The 18,549-nt window shown below is 44.5% G+C and overlaps 1 protein-coding gene across 2 annotated transcripts; it reads left to right on the top strand.

Moving 5' to 3' along the window:
- Nucleotides 1-809: 809 nt before the first annotated feature.
- On the top strand, nt 810-16,611 carry STX6 (syntaxin 6). 2 transcript variants are annotated; one of them, XM_035123254.3, is made up of 8 exons: nt 810-955; nt 4,237-4,406; nt 4,951-5,045; nt 5,495-5,557; nt 7,640-7,762; nt 8,961-9,067; nt 9,969-10,063; nt 11,355-16,611. In XM_035123254.3, the coding sequence occupies exons 1-8, from the start codon at nt 921-923 to the stop codon at nt 11,429-11,431; spliced, it is 765 nt and encodes a 254-aa protein (XP_034979145.3). In that variant the 5' UTR covers nt 810-920; the 3' UTR covers nt 11,432-16,611. The 2 variants fall into 2 exon arrangements, with proteins under 2 accessions (XP_034979145.3, XP_034979146.3); XM_035123255.3 differs by having other exon boundaries at nt 10,519-16,611.
- Nucleotides 16,612-18,549: the final 1,938 nt, after the last annotated feature.

Raw genomic sequence — 18,549 nt, 5'->3', positions numbered from 1 at the left:
AAACGTTCCTTTTTAACCAGGCCTTTGGTTGATTTGATTGACATCCTATGCTCTTTTACAAATGAGGCTTTGGGTGGGAGGAGTGTTGTTGGGTTGTTGTTTTTATTTCGATTGTGCATATTGTGGTTTTTATGTTGTTCTTCAGGTACAGGGCGGTATATAAATTCCATAAATAAATAAAATAAATATTTTGCATTCCTGTTTTTCTTTTGCATTTTTAGGCTGTGAACCGCCCTGACATTTTCGGATGAAAACAAAAATGCCATTGATTTATGAATAAAATAATCGATGAACCTTCCCCTGATCCCCAACGCGGAGGTTTCAAACAGGCCTTATGCTCCCCCAAGCAGCAGGTTGAATGAATGAATGAATCTTTATTTGCATCAACCACCGGCCATAGCAATAAAACAACAGTACGAATCCGATATATGTGCAAAGAATAGAAATAAAAAGTCAATTATATAAATTACATTTTAGGGTTTTGGCCCAAGCAGCAAGTTCACGGGACCGGCTGCTTTGCAAAGGATGCTCCCGGACGAGGCACCGAGGATTACAAGCTCCGCCCCTCGCCTCCGCCCGTTCAGAAAGGGGCGGGTCTTCCTTCGGCTCCCGCTTCACGTGACTCGAGGCCTCCGTCTCCTCTCCTCCAATGGGGAACCTTCCCTTCTCTCTGGATGCCAGCCCCGTGCTTGGGTGGGTGGGTGGGGAAAGAGAGGGCGGTGAGTCACGTGAGCAAAGGGAGCCTATAGCCGAGCGGGCTCGCGGCTGCTGGGCGGGAAAGGAGGAAGGCGGGGGGAGGGGCAGCGGCTGCCTCTGAGGGGGGGAACGAGCGACAGCGCCGACCCTCAGCCGCCGCCGCCGCCGCCGCCGCCGCCGCCCTAGGGACTCGGCGGCCGGCCCGGGCCGCTGCGAGCGGAGCCATGTCCATGGAGGACCCCTTCTTCGTGGTGAAAGGGTGAGTGGGCGCAGAGGAGGAGAAGGAGGAGGGGAGGTGGCGGCGGGGAGGGCAGGCCTCTCTCTTGCTCCTGGAGGCCTCGTTCTCCCCGGGGTGGTCGGCCTGCGCCCGGGAGGCTCCCGGGGACTCCGGCAGCCCACACGAGGAACCAGGGCTGGAGGCGGCGGCGGCGACGCGTGGACGTGGAGAGCGCCACTCTCGCGGTCGGACCCGGCCGCCCTCTCTTCCGCGAAGGGGCAGCTGCGATGGGCCCGAGCCTCGGGTGGACAGGTTTAACTGACAAATGATAATAATTAATTATTAATTAATTAATAAGCATCGTTATATCAACTACAACAATTATTATTATTATTATTTAACAGCAGCAGTAATAAGAAGCAGCATTATATAAACAAAAACATTGACAACAACGGCAGTAATAATAAGAATAATAAGCATGTATATTAACAACAATAGTTGTTATTGCTGTTATTGTTTAACAACAACAACAACAACAGTCATGCTGCTACTAATGGCAGGGCTGCCATATTTTGAGGGGCAAAAAAGGAGGCATTTGCCGACCTCTGCTGTTAACTATGGATCCCAATAATAATAATTAATAATAATAATTTATTTATACCCCGCCCATCTGGCTGAGTCTCCCCAGCCACTCTGGGCGGCTCCCAATTGAATATTAAAACAATACTTACAGCATTAATGATGACATGTTACATACCCAGGAAAGAAAGAGGACATATGGCAACCCTAATTGGTGGCAGGGCTCTTACTGTGCTGTGAGGACAGGGTGCTGGGCTTGGATGCATGTTGCATCGGGACTAATAGTTTTAACAGATAATAATAATAGTAATGTCAGTAATAATAATGATAATGGTGACACTACCTGTACTAGTAATAATAATGACCCTCTTCCTGATGGTTTGTTGCATGCATTGGTTCAGGAAGGGGTGCCCGGGTCTGGGTCCTTGTTTACCTGAGGGGACAAGGACAGCACTGTGGCACTGTGGAAATGGCACATTTTTTAGTATTGCATTTGCTCCCATTTTCCCCCTCCCATTGTGCGTTCATTCATAGCCTTTTGGTTATAGCCCTCAGGAATACACCCATTATTTTATGAGCATTTTGCCGATCCATGGGCATTTATGAGACTAAAGGCTGAAACAGGGTTGCTGACACTGGTACCCTCTGTCATTTTTTGTGTCCATCATGTTTTTTGAAAGATCATCATGTTCAATGAATGAGATTAAAGTTTTTCATGATGATCTTCATTCTCAGCCTATCATTAGAATATTTATTTGACGGTCACAAGAGTCTCACACATTAGCATCTTGGTTCCCCAAATTTCCAGCAAGCATATTTTTCCTTCTTCAGAACTAGCTGTGCGGAAGATGGATATAAGTTGAAAAGATGACTCTACAAAGCAAATTATAAGGACAGGTTTATGCATTCTTTGAAAGCTTGACATTCAGGGGTTCTAAGGAAAGAATCGAAAGCCTGTTTCAATTGAACAGAACTTGACAAGCTAATGATTGCCTAGAGATGTTTGTTAAATTTGTAGGAAAATGGAGGGACACACATGGAAGGATGAGGATAAGTTCATGAATGGCAAACTCCCTGTATAGTGAAAATGTTGTTCTAGAAAGTTAAACATGGAAATTAGCAGCTTTGTTTAGCAATTGTGAATCTTTCCAACATAGTTTGTCCGCAGTTAGATCTGAAGTGTCATTGACATGTTACCTGAAATGAAAGTCCTCAACCCCTCACTCACCACAACCTGCCTTTCAACTAATTGCTTTTAGATGTTTTAATTGTAATTGTTGTTAGAAAGTTTTAACTGCTTTAGAATGTTTTTTTTTGGGGGGGGGGTATCTGTTTGTCACCATGGGGTCCTTTGAGAGGAAGAGCAGGATTTAAATACAGTCATACCTTGGTTTACATCCGCTGTGGTTTGAGTACTCTCGGTTTGAGTACTCCACAGTCCTGGAAGTGTTTTTGCTTCCAGGTTCCGCGGCGCGCGCATGCACAGAAGTGCTCTATCAGCGCTTTGCGCACGCGCGGAAGCGCTGCTCCATTTAAGTACATTTCAGGGAGCAAATGGCTCCCCGGAACCAATTGTGTACTTAAACCAAGGTACCACTGTAAATAATTTCAACTTGCCGGATATTGGTGCATTTCACTCCTGTATGTGATGGTTGGAAGCTTAGGTCAGAATGAATTTCCCTTCAAGTACACCTCTTAAATCCACTTTGAAAGCTTGTCTAGCATGAGCAAAGAGGCAAGAACAATGCACAAGTTGTATACTGGGAGCCATATGGGAATAGCATTTCCAAATATAGAGAACCGGATTAACAGGGACTAGAATTGATAGCTAACTAGAGGTGGAATGTTTGGCTTTTACCATTTTACCATTTTTAGAAAATTAAGGATTCAATAAAGGACGTTGTAAAGTGACATTTGTAGTGTTTCTCTTCTAATTGAGGAGAGAGCATAGATATCTGTGAGCGGTACTGAATAGTCTAAACCAGGGGTCATCAAACTAAGGCCCGGGGGCCGGATGTGGCCCAATCGCCTTCTAAATCCGGCCTGCGGATAGTCTGGGAATCAGCATGTTTTTACATGAGTAGAATGTACTGTATCCTTTTATTTAAAATGCATCTATGGGTTATTTGTGGGGGATAGGAATTCGTTCATTTCTCCCCAAAAAATAAAGTCTGGCCCCCCACAAGGTCTGAGGGACAGTGGACCGGCCCCCTGCTGAAAACGTTTGCTGACCCCTGGTCTAAATGTTGGTCAGTGATTTAATTTCCTAATGCTAACAAGGCTGATTTGTACACTCTGCACATCTATTGCTTTGCATACCGTAGTATAGAGGTGGGAAGGTATCTCTTTCTCCACTCCACATAGAAAGGTAGCCTTTGATAGACATGAAGGTTCAACTACCCTATCTTGCTGTCTTCCCATAGCAGTTGCAAAAAAATTCACAAATTGGACCTGCAACCACAATAATTTTCTGTAGATGGTGTATGCACACAGATTTCTCTTGCATGTGAGAAACATCAGGCTGGGGAGGTAGTATACGAACTGGCTCATAATTGTTGCATACATACATCAGTATTTTCAAGGGGAGGTATCAAATGATTTGTATTTGAATATAGGCAAATAAGAACATTGTTCTATAAGCGCAGATGCTCAGCAGTTGTAAATTGACATCTCTATATAAATAATTATGAGGCCACCTAGAAAATTTTAATGTTCTATTTTGTTCATTTTTCCTTCAATTCCAGGGAAGTTCAGAAGGCAGTGAACACTGCACAGGGGCTGTTCCAGAGATGGACAGAACTCCTGCAAGATCCATCCACTGCTACAAGAGAAGAAATTGACTGGACCACTAATGAACTGAGGAACAACCTAAGGAGCATTGAGTGGGATCTTGAAGACTTAGATGAAACTATTAATATCCTTTGGGTTTTCAGATGTATAGATACACAAACCTACATTGTACTTACCCAGATGATTTTGGCATAAAGTTACTCAGTTCAACAAATAAGCAAGTTTTGGTATAACATGTCATCTTGGAGGCATTGCTGAAACCAGAAACTTAATTATTCTCACACCACAAATTATTCTTTACAGTGTGCATTCATGTTTGTTCTCCCATATGCTATCATTTAAGATAAGAAAGCATTATTAGAGGCAAAAGCCTTTATTAGCTATAATATCTACTCACAAATGGCATCAGAATTGTTTAAATTTTAATTCTGAGTACTTTAAGTAAACGTTTTTCAGTCCAAAGGCCCCCCAAGAGGTGTACAAGAATATACTTTTCTTTTATCAAAAAACCCAATCTGTTGTTAAAAGGACACAAACATGCCATATACGCTCAGCACATATCCTGAAAAATGTTTCTAGAATGCATTCCTAAAAGGCCGCATTAAGAATGGCTATATGTTATGTAGGAACTGTATCAAATATAGTTTCCTTTACTGACTATTCCCAACGCATTGTTGAAGCAAACCCCCGAAAATTCAACCTTGATGCAACAGAGCTAGGAGTAAGAAAAGCCTTCATCACAAGCACACGACAGGTGGTCAGGGTAAGGTGTTTGGCTTTCCTAAGTCTGAGGAGGCGACTGCATACAGAACAAAGAAATCGTGGCTTCTTGTGTCTTAAAGTGTTTAGTACACTTGTTGGAGCAAGGCAGGTCATAAGGGCCACTTACAGAGCAATCCTTCTCATAAGATAGTCCAGCTGTATTTAGGATTGCAGCTTTCATCTTCTAATGTTAGATAGCATTACAAACAGATAAACAAACTAATAAAATGTTAGACTTTAAAATAAATATCCAGGCATTGAGAAGCTTTTAACAGCTGTTACTGTGGGTAGATGCCTTTTTGTTTGTTTGTTTGTTTGTTCTTGTTTTGTTAAAACAAAACCCACCACTGCCCAGTATACAATAGAGCTGCCTTATTTTAAAAATTAGCATGTCGTAACTTACGCTAACATCAGAATAAAATTCTTATTCTTTATTTCTTTACTAAACAGGATATGAAGGATCAAATGTCAAACACTTCTGTTCAAGCACTGGCTGAAAGGAAAAACAGGCAGGTCAGTAGTGCTGCTAGATTGCCTTCAGACTTTACTGCAGAATTTGTGAGATATGGCTGGTCCATTTGAATTAGGTGTGAGCGTTTAAAGATTTTGCATTGATCATGCTTCATAAAGGAGCCCCATGCTTCAGAGCATGACTTGCATCCTTGCTCAGAAGGGTGCAACGAGCCTGCAAAAAAGAGGAGAACATTTTCTTCTGTCTTGCCTGTTTGAGCTACCAAACTTTGTTCGCACATGTGTGGGAAGGAGGAGTTTGTTTTCCTCTTGTTGATCTTCCCCAATGAAGCAAATTCCCCAAAAAAGCCTTTGACTGTGTCGACCACAGCAAACTATGGCAAGTTCTTAAAGAAATGGGAGTGCCTGATCACCTCATCTGTCTCCTGAGAAATCTCTATGTGGGACAAGAAGCTACAGTTAGAACTGGATATGGAACAACTGATTGGTTCAAAATTGGGAAAGGAGTACGACAAGGTTGTATATTGTCTCCCTGCTTATTTAACTTATATGCAGAATTCATCATGCGAAAGGCTGGACTAGATGAATCCCAAGCCGTAATTAAGATTGCCGGAAGAAATATCAACAACCTCAGATATGCAGATGACACAACCTTGATGGCAGAAAGCGAGGAGGAATTAAAGAACCTTTTAATGAGGGTGAAAGAGGAGAGCGCAAAATATGGTCTGAAGCTCAACATCAAAAAAACCAAGATCATGGCCACCGGTCCCATCACCTCCTGGCAAATAGAAGGGGAAGAAATGGAGGCAGTGAGAGATTTTACTTTCTTGGGCTCCTTGATCACTGCAGATGGTGACAGCAGTCACGAAATTAAAAGACGCCTGCTTCTTGGGAGAAAAGCAATGACAAACCTAGACAGCATCTTAAAAAGCAGAGACATCACCTTGCCGACAAAGGTCCGTATAGTTAAAGCTATGGTTTTCCCAGTAGTGATGTATGGAAGTGAGAGCAGGACCATAAAGAAGGCTGATCGCCGAAGAATTGATGCTTTTGAATTATGGTGCTGGAGGAGACTCTTGAGAGTCCCATGGACTGCAAGAAGATCAAACCTATCCATTCTTAAGGAAATCAGCCCTGAGTGCTCCCTGGAAGGACAGATCATGAAGCTGAGGCTCCAATACTTTGGCCACCTCATGAGAAGAGAAGAATCCTTGGAAAAGACCCTGATGTTGGGAAAGATGGAGGGCACTAGGAGAAGGGGACGACAGAGGACAAGATGGTTGGACAGTGTTCTCGAAGCTACGAACATGAGTTTGACCAAACTGCGGGAGGCAGTGCAAGACAGGAGTGCCTGGCGTGCTATGGTCCGTGGGGTCACGAAGAGTCGGACACGACTAAACGACTAAACAACAACAACAAAAATGTAGCAAATGCAGCAATTGCCTAAAGATAATTGTAACTCTTGCTTCCCAGAATTGGGCATAGCTTTGTATTTTGTAGGATAGATATGAGTGGATCATGGTCAGCTTATTCTCCTTTCTCCTCTGCCACAGAAGGGGGCAAGGTGATAGTAAGTCAATCAGTTCCCAGAGTCTCTCTTGCACTTACTGATGGTGGTGTATTGAAGCCCTCTTCCCCTCCTCAGAATTTAAAACAAACGGAAGACTCCTATTGATCCATCTTTGAGAGAAAGCATGAACGGAGCCCTAGTCTTCAAAGGGTCATGTGAAATTCTGCGACAGGAAATCTTAACCACATCTTCTATTGGGGGCTCCCCTATGGAGCTGGTCCTGGTAGGGCACCAAATTCAAAAGGCACCGACCACAAAGCCACACTTGCCATTGAATAATTAGGAGCACATTTTAAGGCTACTGGTTGTTCCTTTGCAGTTGTGGCTTTACCTGCTGTTCTTCTTAACGTAGGAAAAGTCAGCTTCCATAGCAATCTGCTTGAAAATCAAAAGACAGTGAAAGAGGCACAGCATGTCAGGTGCACAGCATTCAAAAGAGACCCATTTTTTAAAGCCTGGTTCTGGGAATGTGTTGTGATCTGACTGAGTTGTGAGATTTTTCCCTTATACGCAGAAACTGCTCAGTTGTTTCCCCTTTGTTCACTGATGTGCAGGTCCTTCTGGGAGAAAGTGGAACTCATGGCTGGAGTTCTGGGGCTGACAAGTACGGCCGCTTGGATCGTGAAATGCAGTCGGTAAATTCCCACTTCATTGAGGAGCAGCAAGCACAGCAACAGGTAGAATGTTTCCTATGGACAGCTTTGTGTGGATGGATGTGTTTGCATATATTTGTGCGCGTGTATATGCAATCAGAGCCACTGATATTGGAGGATTTCCAGAGAAGCTTTGGCCTCAGGACTAATATGTTCTCTAGGACACACAAGCACAACTTTTCATAGCTCAATTAGGGAACCAGGATGAGGAGGGAAGGAATAGAGGAAAGTTGGTGACAGAGGGAAACTCCTGCAGTCTATTAGAAGATGGATTCATGGGGTGACAGTGAATAAAAAGTGACCACTAACCTCTTCCATCTGTTCTGTTGTCTATGCTCTGGCAACCTCTTAAGTTAGATTACTGTGGGGGGGGGTTTATTGGGTTGCTTTTGTTTTATTACCTATTTTGTGTTCTCATTTTGTATTTTTATGTTGAGAATCACCCTGTGATCTTCAGGAGAAGGCTGGTACACAAATTTAACAAATAAAATAAAATAAAGAACATTGCTAAAGACCAAGCTTCCAGCAGAGTTATTATACACCTTCTTGAAAAACACCAGTAATTTACACCCAGTTCAATTAAACACATATTACTGAGAGTCAAAGCAGACAATGCTCAAATGCAAACAAAGGAATCCAGTCTTCCTCTGAGTTCAGGACAAGCATGCATAGCTTAATATGAGGTATCAGTGCCTTTCAGAAAGGGAGACATTCTGGAAAGGAAGTTTGGGACAGGAAACTGGGAGCAGACTTTCTGGCTGGAAGTTCTGTACTTTTTCTTTAAAGTTAGTCCTTAGAGCCCTTAATGTTAGTCCTTAGAGCAGCCTTCCCCAGCCTTCGGATATTTAGGACTGCATCTCTCATTAGCCCTGATTGTTGTCTATGATGTCTGGGGCTGATGGGAGCTGTACTCCACCTGAAAGGCATCAGATTTGGGGAAGGCTTCTCTAGATCAGGCATCCCCAAACTGCGGCCCTCCAGATATTTTGGCCTACAACTCCCATGATCCCTACTTAACAGGAAACAGGACCAGTGGTCGGGGAAGATGGGAATTGTAGTCCAAAACATCTGGAGGGCCGAAGTTTGGGGATGCCTGCGCTAGATGCTCAAGAAATTAAGATTGGATGTGTATGGAGCTGCTATTAGCACTTTAGACTGCCAACTGCAGTAGCATATTGTGGGTTTTAACTACATAAATCCCCTCCTCTTTTCTGGGTACCAGTTAATCATCGAACAGCAGGATGAACAGTTGGAGCTGGTCTCTGGCAGCATTGGTGTATTAAAGAATATGTCCCAGCGTATTGGAGGAGAGCTAGATGAACAAGCAGTGTGAGTATTTGAATATACTGTGTTGCTAGCCACTATGGAGAACAAAGTACTAGATGAGATGAACTTTTGGTCACATCAACCAGGGCTTTTTTAAAGTACTCGACCAGCACCAAAACCAATGTGAGGAATTCAGTGTAGTGCTATGGCAATTATTCCGTCAGTCCAAGCATTTCAGCTTGCCAAACAAAACAATATTTTCTTTCCTCCCCTTGTGTCCTGTTCGGTGGGGAGGGATGTTGTTTCTCCTGATATCCAGCCCCAAACAAGTTTGGGGTGTGTGCAGCGGGGTGGGGGGGAGGGATCCCCATTGTGCCAAGTGGAAGTCCTTGCGTGGGTTTCTGCTAGCAAGACTCAAATTAGTTGAATTCAGCCCCCCCAAAATAGTCTGAGCCAAGATCTACCAGATTGTCTGGCATTTATCAAGAATTTTGACACTTTAGTCCTGTTTATTTTCCTGTGATGTGGCAGGTAGCAGGACATAAGATATATTTCTCTTCAACCTGCAGTAATATTTCTATCTACTTATGCTAAATCTTGGAAGGCAATGTCACCTTGGTTTGTTCTTCATCTTTAACCTAAGCTTTTGATTATAATAGTGAAGTGTAGAATGAACAGTGAGAGAGACTCAGCTGTGTTTGGGGAGGAAGCATGTGGAGATGAGCCTCAGCAGAAGATATTGGGAGCATAGGCAGGTTGGGAATGGGCATTCCTCCAGTTATTTGGGTCCCAAGTTGTTTGGGTCTTCTGCAACTCAGTTAACAACAAAACAAAACAAAACCTTGGTGGCTCCCACCTCATAACTATTTCCCTATGTAGTTGCCAGATTTTTGTAACAAACTCTTCTCCTATGCTAAGTTAAAAGCTTAGTCTGACATACCCTGCTCTCTTCTTGTGGTTCTAGCATGTTGGATGACTTTTCTCATGAACTGGACAGCACTCACTCACGGCTAGACAATGTTATGAAGAAACTTGCAAAAGTGTCCCATATGACCAGTGGTAAGTAGCCTGGAGTTGGAAATAGGTGATGTTAAAATGTTAAGTCGTCTGTTATTGTAGGGGGCTCAACTAGGACATCACCACCCATTATGAGCAAGAATCGTTTTAAGCTGATACAGCTAGGTGCCAGCCCTTGTTTCTTCTGCTGGTGCCATCCAAGCAGACTACTTGTCCCAGGCCTGTAATGGTTGGAATTCTAAGGCAGCTGGTGTAGGCCTGATCTACTCTGGAAACATCATAATCAATCAGTCAGTCAGTCAATCAATCAATCAATCAATCACTCACTCACTCTACCATGCCCATTTGGCTGGGTTTCCTCAGCCACTCAGGGCAGCTTTCATCAAAAGATTAAAAATACATTAAAAACAGCAGTATAGCACTGCATTTAGAAGAAGGCAGGTGCTATATCAAATCCATTTTAGTTTATATGATGCTGAGTAATTGTTTGTTTCCAGGGACGCATGCAACATGATAGACATACTCTTCATTCACAATTTTGTGAAATGCCAACTGTTCACTATCCCTGAGTGTCTTTAGCTGGAGACTGAAGAGAAAAGGCTTTAGAAATCTGTCCTTGAAAAAAAAAACAGAAAAAAAGAAACCTGTGCTCAGGTAGTTTGAATTGTGTGTCTGCTGCTAAAGAGCTTCACAATCCTTTCTTTATATGATTTCTGTTTTGTGTGTTTTACAGTGGTTGCATATTCAATAAGTAAACTTCAGAGAGAGTTGAATGGTTTGAGGTTTCCAGCTGCTACCTGATTCCCAGAGTGTAGATTTTAATTGTGTCCTGCTTTTCCTGCTGCAAGTTTTAGAAACTAGATGCAGCTCTGTTTATGTAGAAGCATTTACTGTGGGGCATTGCTTTTCCAGCTGCACCTGTAGGCACAATGTGAACACAGCCTCTTGAAATTCTTACTGCACACATTTCCAAGCTTCTCGATTTGTTCCTCTTGCTTGAGGGATACTAAGAGCAGCAGCTCAGCTGCCATATGCTGGGCCCTTCTGGGATCTTAGTCTTGGAAAGGGATTATGGACCAGCACCAAAGAGAAGGAGTGACTACATTGTGAATCAGGGAGTTTGCATAGCAAGGAGCCTATCGTTTGTTACATGAATTCTGACATCTGATCGAACTGTTCCAAATACAGCCGTTTCTTTAAAAAGGCCTACAACAACACCATGTCTTCTCTTGCCTGCTGGCTTTTCTGGCCTCAGTTAGGCTCCTAGCACTGCAGTGCATGGAAAGTTTCTTTCATGGCAGCAGAGAACTAATCCGTATGTGTTCTATTGCAGATCGGCGACAGTGGTGCGCAATTATCATTCTCTTTGCTATCCTGCTGGTGGTGCTTATTCTGTTTTTTGTGCTGTGATGGACTGGTGCACCGATACTTTTCTTAGCTTCCTTCTTGATGAAATATCAGATAACTCTTTCTGCCCAGAGAGAATTCCCATCATAGAAAAATGACGTTCTTCTGTGAATGGAACACTGGTGACATGACTCACTCGCTCTCTCATGGTTCTTCTGCCTATCCTCATCAACTTTCCTGAGGTGCAAAAATGGAAGACTAACAAATGCCCAAAGTCTGCTATCACTGGAAGCAAAGCTTTTGGGTTTTGGACATTGCTGTTTTTCCTGTACTCCTCTGTAAGAGAGGTGGTTTAGCATGGAAGAAACCAATATCTGGCCCCGCCTCCATCCTGTCGCAGGTATGAACCTTTTCCAGGAAGCACTCCAGACTCTCTTCTTCATGTCTTGCAGGAAAGCAATCCTTCATGGGCCAACTACACAGCACTTCCCTGCAAATAAGTGTGGGTCCCCAGTAGGAGAAAAGGGACAGTAAATGCAGGGACTAAATTCACACTATAGGCATTTTCAGTTTCTTCCCTGGAACAGGAGTTCACAGTTAACTGCCATGTGTAAAGAGCTGTGTGCCACAGAGTTGAAATGCTGAATTACAAAAAAAAAGTACACACCGGAGCCTTTAAAACAAAAAATCATGCAAGGCAGATACATGTGTGTGGGAAAGCTGTGGGCCCTGAATGTTGAAAATACACCTAAGATTAATCTTGGCACATATTGAAAGCAGGAGCCATTGCAAGTCCTGTTGCTCTAATCTGGGCTGATTCTGCATTTCATTCAGTGCGGCAGACCTGGCTCTAGCAAGTTAGTATGAATCTTGAGCAAAACCTACTGTTGGAGTTCGAACTGTAACCAGACTGCAGGGTCTGACCCCCAGGCAGCTAGCGCTCAACTCCCAATTTTGAGAGCTTTAAACTCAGTTTTACTGCACTGCAAAGTGGAAACGCTTTAAAGCGTACTGTAGCTAAAATCTTGCCTGTATTTGTTGCGTGAGAGAAATAGTTTTGGCTTTGGAAGTAAGCCTTCTGAAAATAGCAACTTACCAGGAGGGGTTCTTTTTGTTTCTGCTGCTTTTATTAACAGCTGCCTCTAATGACTGACTGGCAGATCTAACATTTAAATAACAGTTAAAGGAGAAGAAAAATGGGTTCTGCTCGGTTAGGGCTTCATTCTATCCTGTTACGAATTTCTTTCCTTCATCTTTTTTTCTTTTTTAAACCTTTTGATGTGTGAATAATTTCAATGATGATGCCTTTGCTAAATGACTTTTTATGGGGGATGTCTGGAAACTGGAGGATAGTTTCCCCAATGATTCTACCAGATTTTGAGGGGGTGTGGCTTCCATCCCCCTCATGGTTCACTCTCAAGATGGAAACCTTGATTCCCCCCCCCCCAATGTCCTGCTGGGTGTATCCTGCTTGCACAGCTGGGATCAGTTTAGGCCCCCTCCTTTTCATCTCTTCCTGAAGCTGCTGGTTGACAGGCATGTGAAGGAGCCAGGCAGCTGCAGTTTCTGCCCCAAGTCACATCTCTCCCCCCCCCCCAATACCTCCTTCCCCCTGGACTCCAAACCCCTGAACTCCCTTCGTTCTGACTTGTTTACACATTTAGGGAGGGCATCAGAAGTTGAGGGAGTCAAACCTCAGCAAAGCCAAACAGCGCTGCCTCCTCAGCCTTTCAAGCAGAAGAGTGATCGCATAAAAGGAGCAGCAGAAATAGTGACCTTTGGTGAGTGGAGTTTACACCCCCTGGAGAGAAACTGTGATCTATGAATGGCCTGAGATACACCAAGAGGGTATGTGGCTGGAACAGCCAACATTTCCTCCTCTGGATGGATAAGCAGAGGCAGGCTCCTTGAGAGCCTATGGGTGTTATTCCAGGAAAATATCTTTAGCAGATGACAAGCTTAAATGAAGCACTACCAGGTCCGTCCACCCCCCGCAATGCACAGCTAGAGCAGAGCAGCGGCGGTGAGCTTGGGCCTTTTTCTAGTTCATGTCAGCAGCAGGGAAGTTGGGCAGGCCTAGCTGATGCCCCATAGGCCCTGAGCCCATGCCCTAGAAGCTTCTGCAAAGTGCTGGGGTTCCCCGGGAGATGTGGTGGGGTCTGTAGGAACATAGCAAGCTGCCTTGGTCAGATCATTGGGCCACCTGGCTCAGTAATAAAAACTGACTGGTAGCAGCTTCCTGGAATTTCAAGAGGAAGGCATTCCGCTGCCCTTCTTAGAGACTGAATCTGGGACCTTCTGCATGCAAAGCACCTGCTCTACTGTTGAGCTCCAGCCCTTCCCAGAGGGGTTACCTGAAGGTAGAAAGTTCATAAGCAAGCCTCTCCATCCATGAGGGTGAGGTCAGGCACCTTACTCCCAATTGTGCATAAAACCTGCTTTATTTATTTTACCCATAAACAGAAATGGTTGAAAGCTTGACGGTTCTCTTGGCACTAAAACACAAAGCTACCATTTACTTAACAGTGGGAGATAACAGTTTAAGCCTTCAGATAAAAAGCTTGTTCAGGAGTGGGAGTTGTGCCTCGTTCACAAATTTCCACACTCTACGGCAAACATCTTTTACGTTTATTTTTAAGCTGTTTGGAGCTTTTTTGTAATTGTCTAAGCTCTTAACTTTTGAATGGACTGCCTATACTCCACCTTTTTTTATAAGAGCGTTAATACTGTAATGCTCCCTGAGCTATATATATATTCGCCAAAGAGGCGAAGTATTGAACTAACAAAAGTCTGCAGCTCTGAATGCACCCCTTTCAATGGCTGATTCCTCAGTATGGCGGTAACAAAGGGGGCTTTTGTATATGTGGACAACCCTGGTGTGGCTGCCCCTTCAGAACAAGCAAAGCTTTTGTTTTGGACTACATTCCATGAAACAACTAATTTTAGACATGAGGTTAGAAGTCCTTTGAAAATCGCTTTCAGAGACAAAACGGTGCCTCTTCTCACCACCACAAGGAAGAAAAAAGCTTCACTGCTTCAGGTGTTTCCAGCACCATGAGTACAAGAAGAGTTTGTACATCCACTCTAAAAGATGACAAGAGATTACTCACCCACCCAACCCTTCCACATGAAGCTGCTATTTTTAATTTTCTGCTCAGTTTTGTATGTGCCTTATTGAGAACTTACAAAATTATATTCCTAATGGGATGAAGCCTGTGTACGATAATTAAAGTGAGGACACTTTGGAAGGGAGACATTGATGGTCCAAATTGTGCAGTGAGCCACCCAGCTGTGACCAGGGAGAAGAGTTACTGGGCCCGAAGAGAGAATTTAAAAATGTCAGGATCTCGTAACCTCTGGACCTGCCTGCTGCCTACCAGGCTCCCCTTTATGTCTGCCCTGGGGGCGATTGGCTCACTCTGACACTGCAGAGATGTACTTCCATTGTTTTAAGATTAGTTCAGGAAAAGCACTCCTCTGCTCTTCACAGTTTGGAAATGCCTGAAGCCTTGGTTCCTTTCAAGCAGGTACATTCCAGGTGCTTCGAGCAACTCAGTCACTCAGATTTTGCTGACATGCTTTGCTTGGGCACAGCCAGCAGGCTGCGTGTGACAACAAGCCAGCAGTGGACAGACAGCTGCCTCCTTGGTGTCCCGTCCCCCCGCCGCCCTTTTTCTGATGCTGTCATCTTTACTCATCCAAAACACTGCTCCATTGTTCACTTATTTTAGATGTATCAAGGCACTCCAGCAGCCATAGCCCTATATGCAAACTACAAGTGGGCAGCAGCTGCTACTTATTTTGGGGTGTGTGTGTGGGGGGGGTGGTTGCTTCCTTTGGCTGACCTCCCTGATAGTTGCAGAGCAAACATGTTCACAGCCATACTGGAGAAAGTTCAAGGTGTTTCGTGGTGAAACATGTTGAATGCTGCTTAAGTCAAATTGCTATTTTCCCTTTGGCTGTTTTTTGTTAATCACTTCATCAAGGCCTTGAAAAATGGGGCGGGGGGGGGGGGGAGAGCGGAGCTCAACCTGTACTGGTCAATGGAAACGGACCAGAAGTCAGTTATGGGTGGGGTGGGGGTAGGAAGGAGAGGAGAATTCTGTCCCTCTGTCAGGCTCTGGGTGCAGCTCCACCTCCATGGGAATGGCACTGGAAAGGCAAGACAGCACAGACTAAAGGCGCTTGTTCCATTTAGGATGATGATGAGCTGCAATGGAGGAAAGGCCCTGTATATTTTCAGAGGTCATCTAAAGGAGGAAGTATTTGCAGGTGCAGCTTGTGATGCTGAGCTGAGGAAAATAGCACCTTCCAAAATTTCCCCAAGAGCTGGTGTTACCATGGCCAACAGTGTGAGCAGCAAATTGGGAAGTCTCCAGTGCAGAACTTGCCCTCAAGTAAGCCATAGTCTTGGCCAGATTCCTGCCTTCCAGATTTTGGAGGCTGTAGAGAAAGGGACTCTTTTTACTCCCCGCCCGCCTTACCTAGTGTTTCGGGCTTGAATCTTCCTTTTTCTCTCTAAAGAAGGGAGGTCCACTAATACGTTTTTAAGAAGTGTTCTAATCTATTTCCTGTGCAGGTTTTCTGGGAGTAGAGTATTTGGGCATTCATGCACCATTCCATTTAACCATTCTGTAGAAAAATTAATTGGGCATGGTGGTTACTGATGTGCTTTTGCACCTAGCTTATGTTACCACTCGGAGTGAATAACTTACTTTGGGCCTGCTATAAAAGGGATAAACCAACCACAAAGGGGGTGGGGGTGAAACAGCCATTTTGCTTGCCGCAAGATACAAATCAAAAAACAATGTGTGACTCTTCTGTTTGAAGGTGGGCTCTTGGCACCAAAGATGGTGCTATATAAAGAAATAATCTTCGACGATTGCCTGTCTGCATCGCTTGGGTATCAGGTTCTGAAACTGATTAGCAGGGAATTCAAACATGGAAAAACATTTGCAGATAACCTTTAAAATGCACTGTGAAGATAATCTGTGGCCAACATTTCCAGTGAGAAAAACCTGTGGGTGGCAAGATAATAACAGGACCGTAGTATAAATTCTCAGGTGAAAACATCCAGGCAGGGGGACTGAGTTTAGCAGTTACAGCTAAATTAAATAGTGCAATCCTGAAATGTCGTCACCTGCTGTTTCCTGTTCTTGCTGTTGGAATCGTCTGTTTGTGTGTATATATATATATGTATATCTAAAAGATCTTGCCGCAGTATTAAAAGATGATTGACTTACCACCTGTAGACTTTAAATTGTGTTTCAGCTGGTGGCAGTTTTAAAGTTGTTGAGATTTTTTTAATTCATTTTGTCTCGGGTCTAAGCACTTAACAGGGCAGATGTCAAACATTCATAGTGGCTCTGTTGATACCTACACTTAACGGAAGTATAGAATTCTAGAGTTTGAAGGGACCCTCAAAGACATCTAGTCCCAACTCTCTGCAATGCAGGAATCTCAACTAAAGCAACTAAAGGCAGAAGGATTCACATCCAAACATTTGCAGGCAGTACATTTCAGCATTCACTTTCCCGTGTCATTTTGAAGCCACCAGCTTTTGTAGTTGCCTTTGCCCCCTAAGGACACCTTCCGTTTGCCTCCCCTGCTTGCATTAGAAGTGGAAGCTCAGTGCTGTGAACCCAAGGACACAGTACCCTGGAATAGACACCATAGAGCTAGCATAGACTGCAATAGCCCTGTCTTCGCATCCCCCAGAATTTCCTCAAAGGGCGCTTGCAAACAGCCACCCGCTCTCCAGGGCGGCAGGAGACAAAAGCAAGATGCCATTCAAAAGGAGTGGGAGGCCGTTTTGTTCTAGTTCACAGGCTCCTTCCTCTGAAGAAAAGCGCCACAAGAAGCCGAGAGAGCTCTTCCCTCCTCCTCCTCCTCGGGGAACAGCCAGCCAGGCAAATCTGTCCAGACACCCTGGAGTCATTAGCATTGGAATATGCGCTTCTGAAGGCAAACTGAGAACAAAAAAAGCTGAAGTTACTCATCCAGGGAGCAGGAGCAGCCCTGGAAAGAAGGGGGAGTGGGAGGCAGCTGGAAGAGCCGAGGCAAAGCTGAAACCAGGCAGGTGGCTTCTTGGCTTGGCTGCCAGCCCAGAATTGTTTGGCACAGAGCCTTGTTTGCTCCTTCTGCACCCTCCTGATCTCTGCTGTGTGTCAATGGAAGCCATGGGCAATTGGAGCAAGGCTCCCCTCCCTCCCTCCCTCCTTCCTTCCATGCTGTCAAACCCTGGCTGGCTGTGGAAAAAGCCAGAAAAAGCAGGAAGCCTTCCAGGGAAAAGGGAGAAGCACCTCTGGTGGGGTGCCAGTCATGTGATGCGCTGCGGGAAATAGGGCAGCGGGGCAGGACAGTGGGGAGGATTCAGGGGGCCTCACTTGCTGATGCCCCTCCCCCGCCCTGGTGGCAGGGCAAACGGACAGAAATCTCTTGCAGCCTTCGTCTCGCTAGCAAAAGCACATCCCAAATGGCAGAGTCTCATCCTCTGCTCAGAACTTATTTTTTTATTTCATTTATTTATGAGTCTGTATCCCACCTTTCCTTCCAAGAGCCTGAGGTGGTGCCTTTCTTTGTATTGTCACAGATCTAGGGGTAAGTTACTCAGCTGCTTTTCACTCTTCATTCTTTTGGATGCTGGCAGTTCTTTTTTTATCTCCGCTTTAAAAAACCAAACAGTCTCTTGGCACACAAAATGGGTTGGGGGCTGTCGTCGTAGCAGAACACTTAAAAAAATTATTTTCTTTTAAAAGGACTTGCCTATTGCCGCTATAGGCATACATTGTGGGATGGAAGATACCAAAGGAAGGAACCTTCACAAGCCTATTGAGGCTGCAGCAATTTTCCTTCTTGGCGTATATGTCGTGCGGCTGTACTGCTAGAGCACGGCAAACGCTGAGAGGCATTTGAGTTTATTCTGACACGGAGATCACGCATGGCTGCCAAAGCAAGTGGAAATTGTCCATTAAGCGAGTCCAAACCCATTTGAAAAGAACCAATTGCATGTAGCAGTTCTCGAACTCTGTTGCTAGCAAAATAGAAAAAAATTCCTTCAGTAGCACCTTAAAGACCAACTAAGACTCAGACCAACACGGCTACCTACCTGTAACTAGATCTGTTGCTAGCATGCTGCAATAAATTATAAAGGTTCCACGCACCCATCCCACAAGAGGCAG

Source organism: Zootoca vivipara, chromosome 7, assembly GCF_965207765.1.
Source record: "Zootoca vivipara chromosome 7, rZooViv2.hap1.1, whole genome shotgun sequence".
Taxonomy (NCBI): Eukaryota; Metazoa; Chordata; class Lepidosauria; order Squamata; family Lacertidae; genus Zootoca; species Zootoca vivipara.
The sequence above is the reverse complement of the archived record's forward strand: the minus strand, read 5'-3'. Positions and strand labels throughout refer to the sequence as shown.

What these genes read in the sequence shown, in the direction of transcription:
- STX6 (XM_035123254.3), top strand. Translation starts at nt 921, where the DNA reads ATGTCCATGGAGGACCCCTTCTTCGTGGTGAAAGG. An exon ending in CTGAAAGGAAAAACAGGCAG is followed by an intron (nt 5,558 to 7,639) that starts GTCAGTAGTGCT and finishes ACTGATGTGCAG; the next exon opens with GTCCTTCTGGGAGAAAGTGG. An exon ending in GAGCTAGATGAACAAGCAGT is followed by an intron (nt 9,068 to 9,968) that starts GTGAGTATTTGA and finishes TTGTGGTTCTAG; the next exon opens with CATGTTGGATGACTTTTCTC.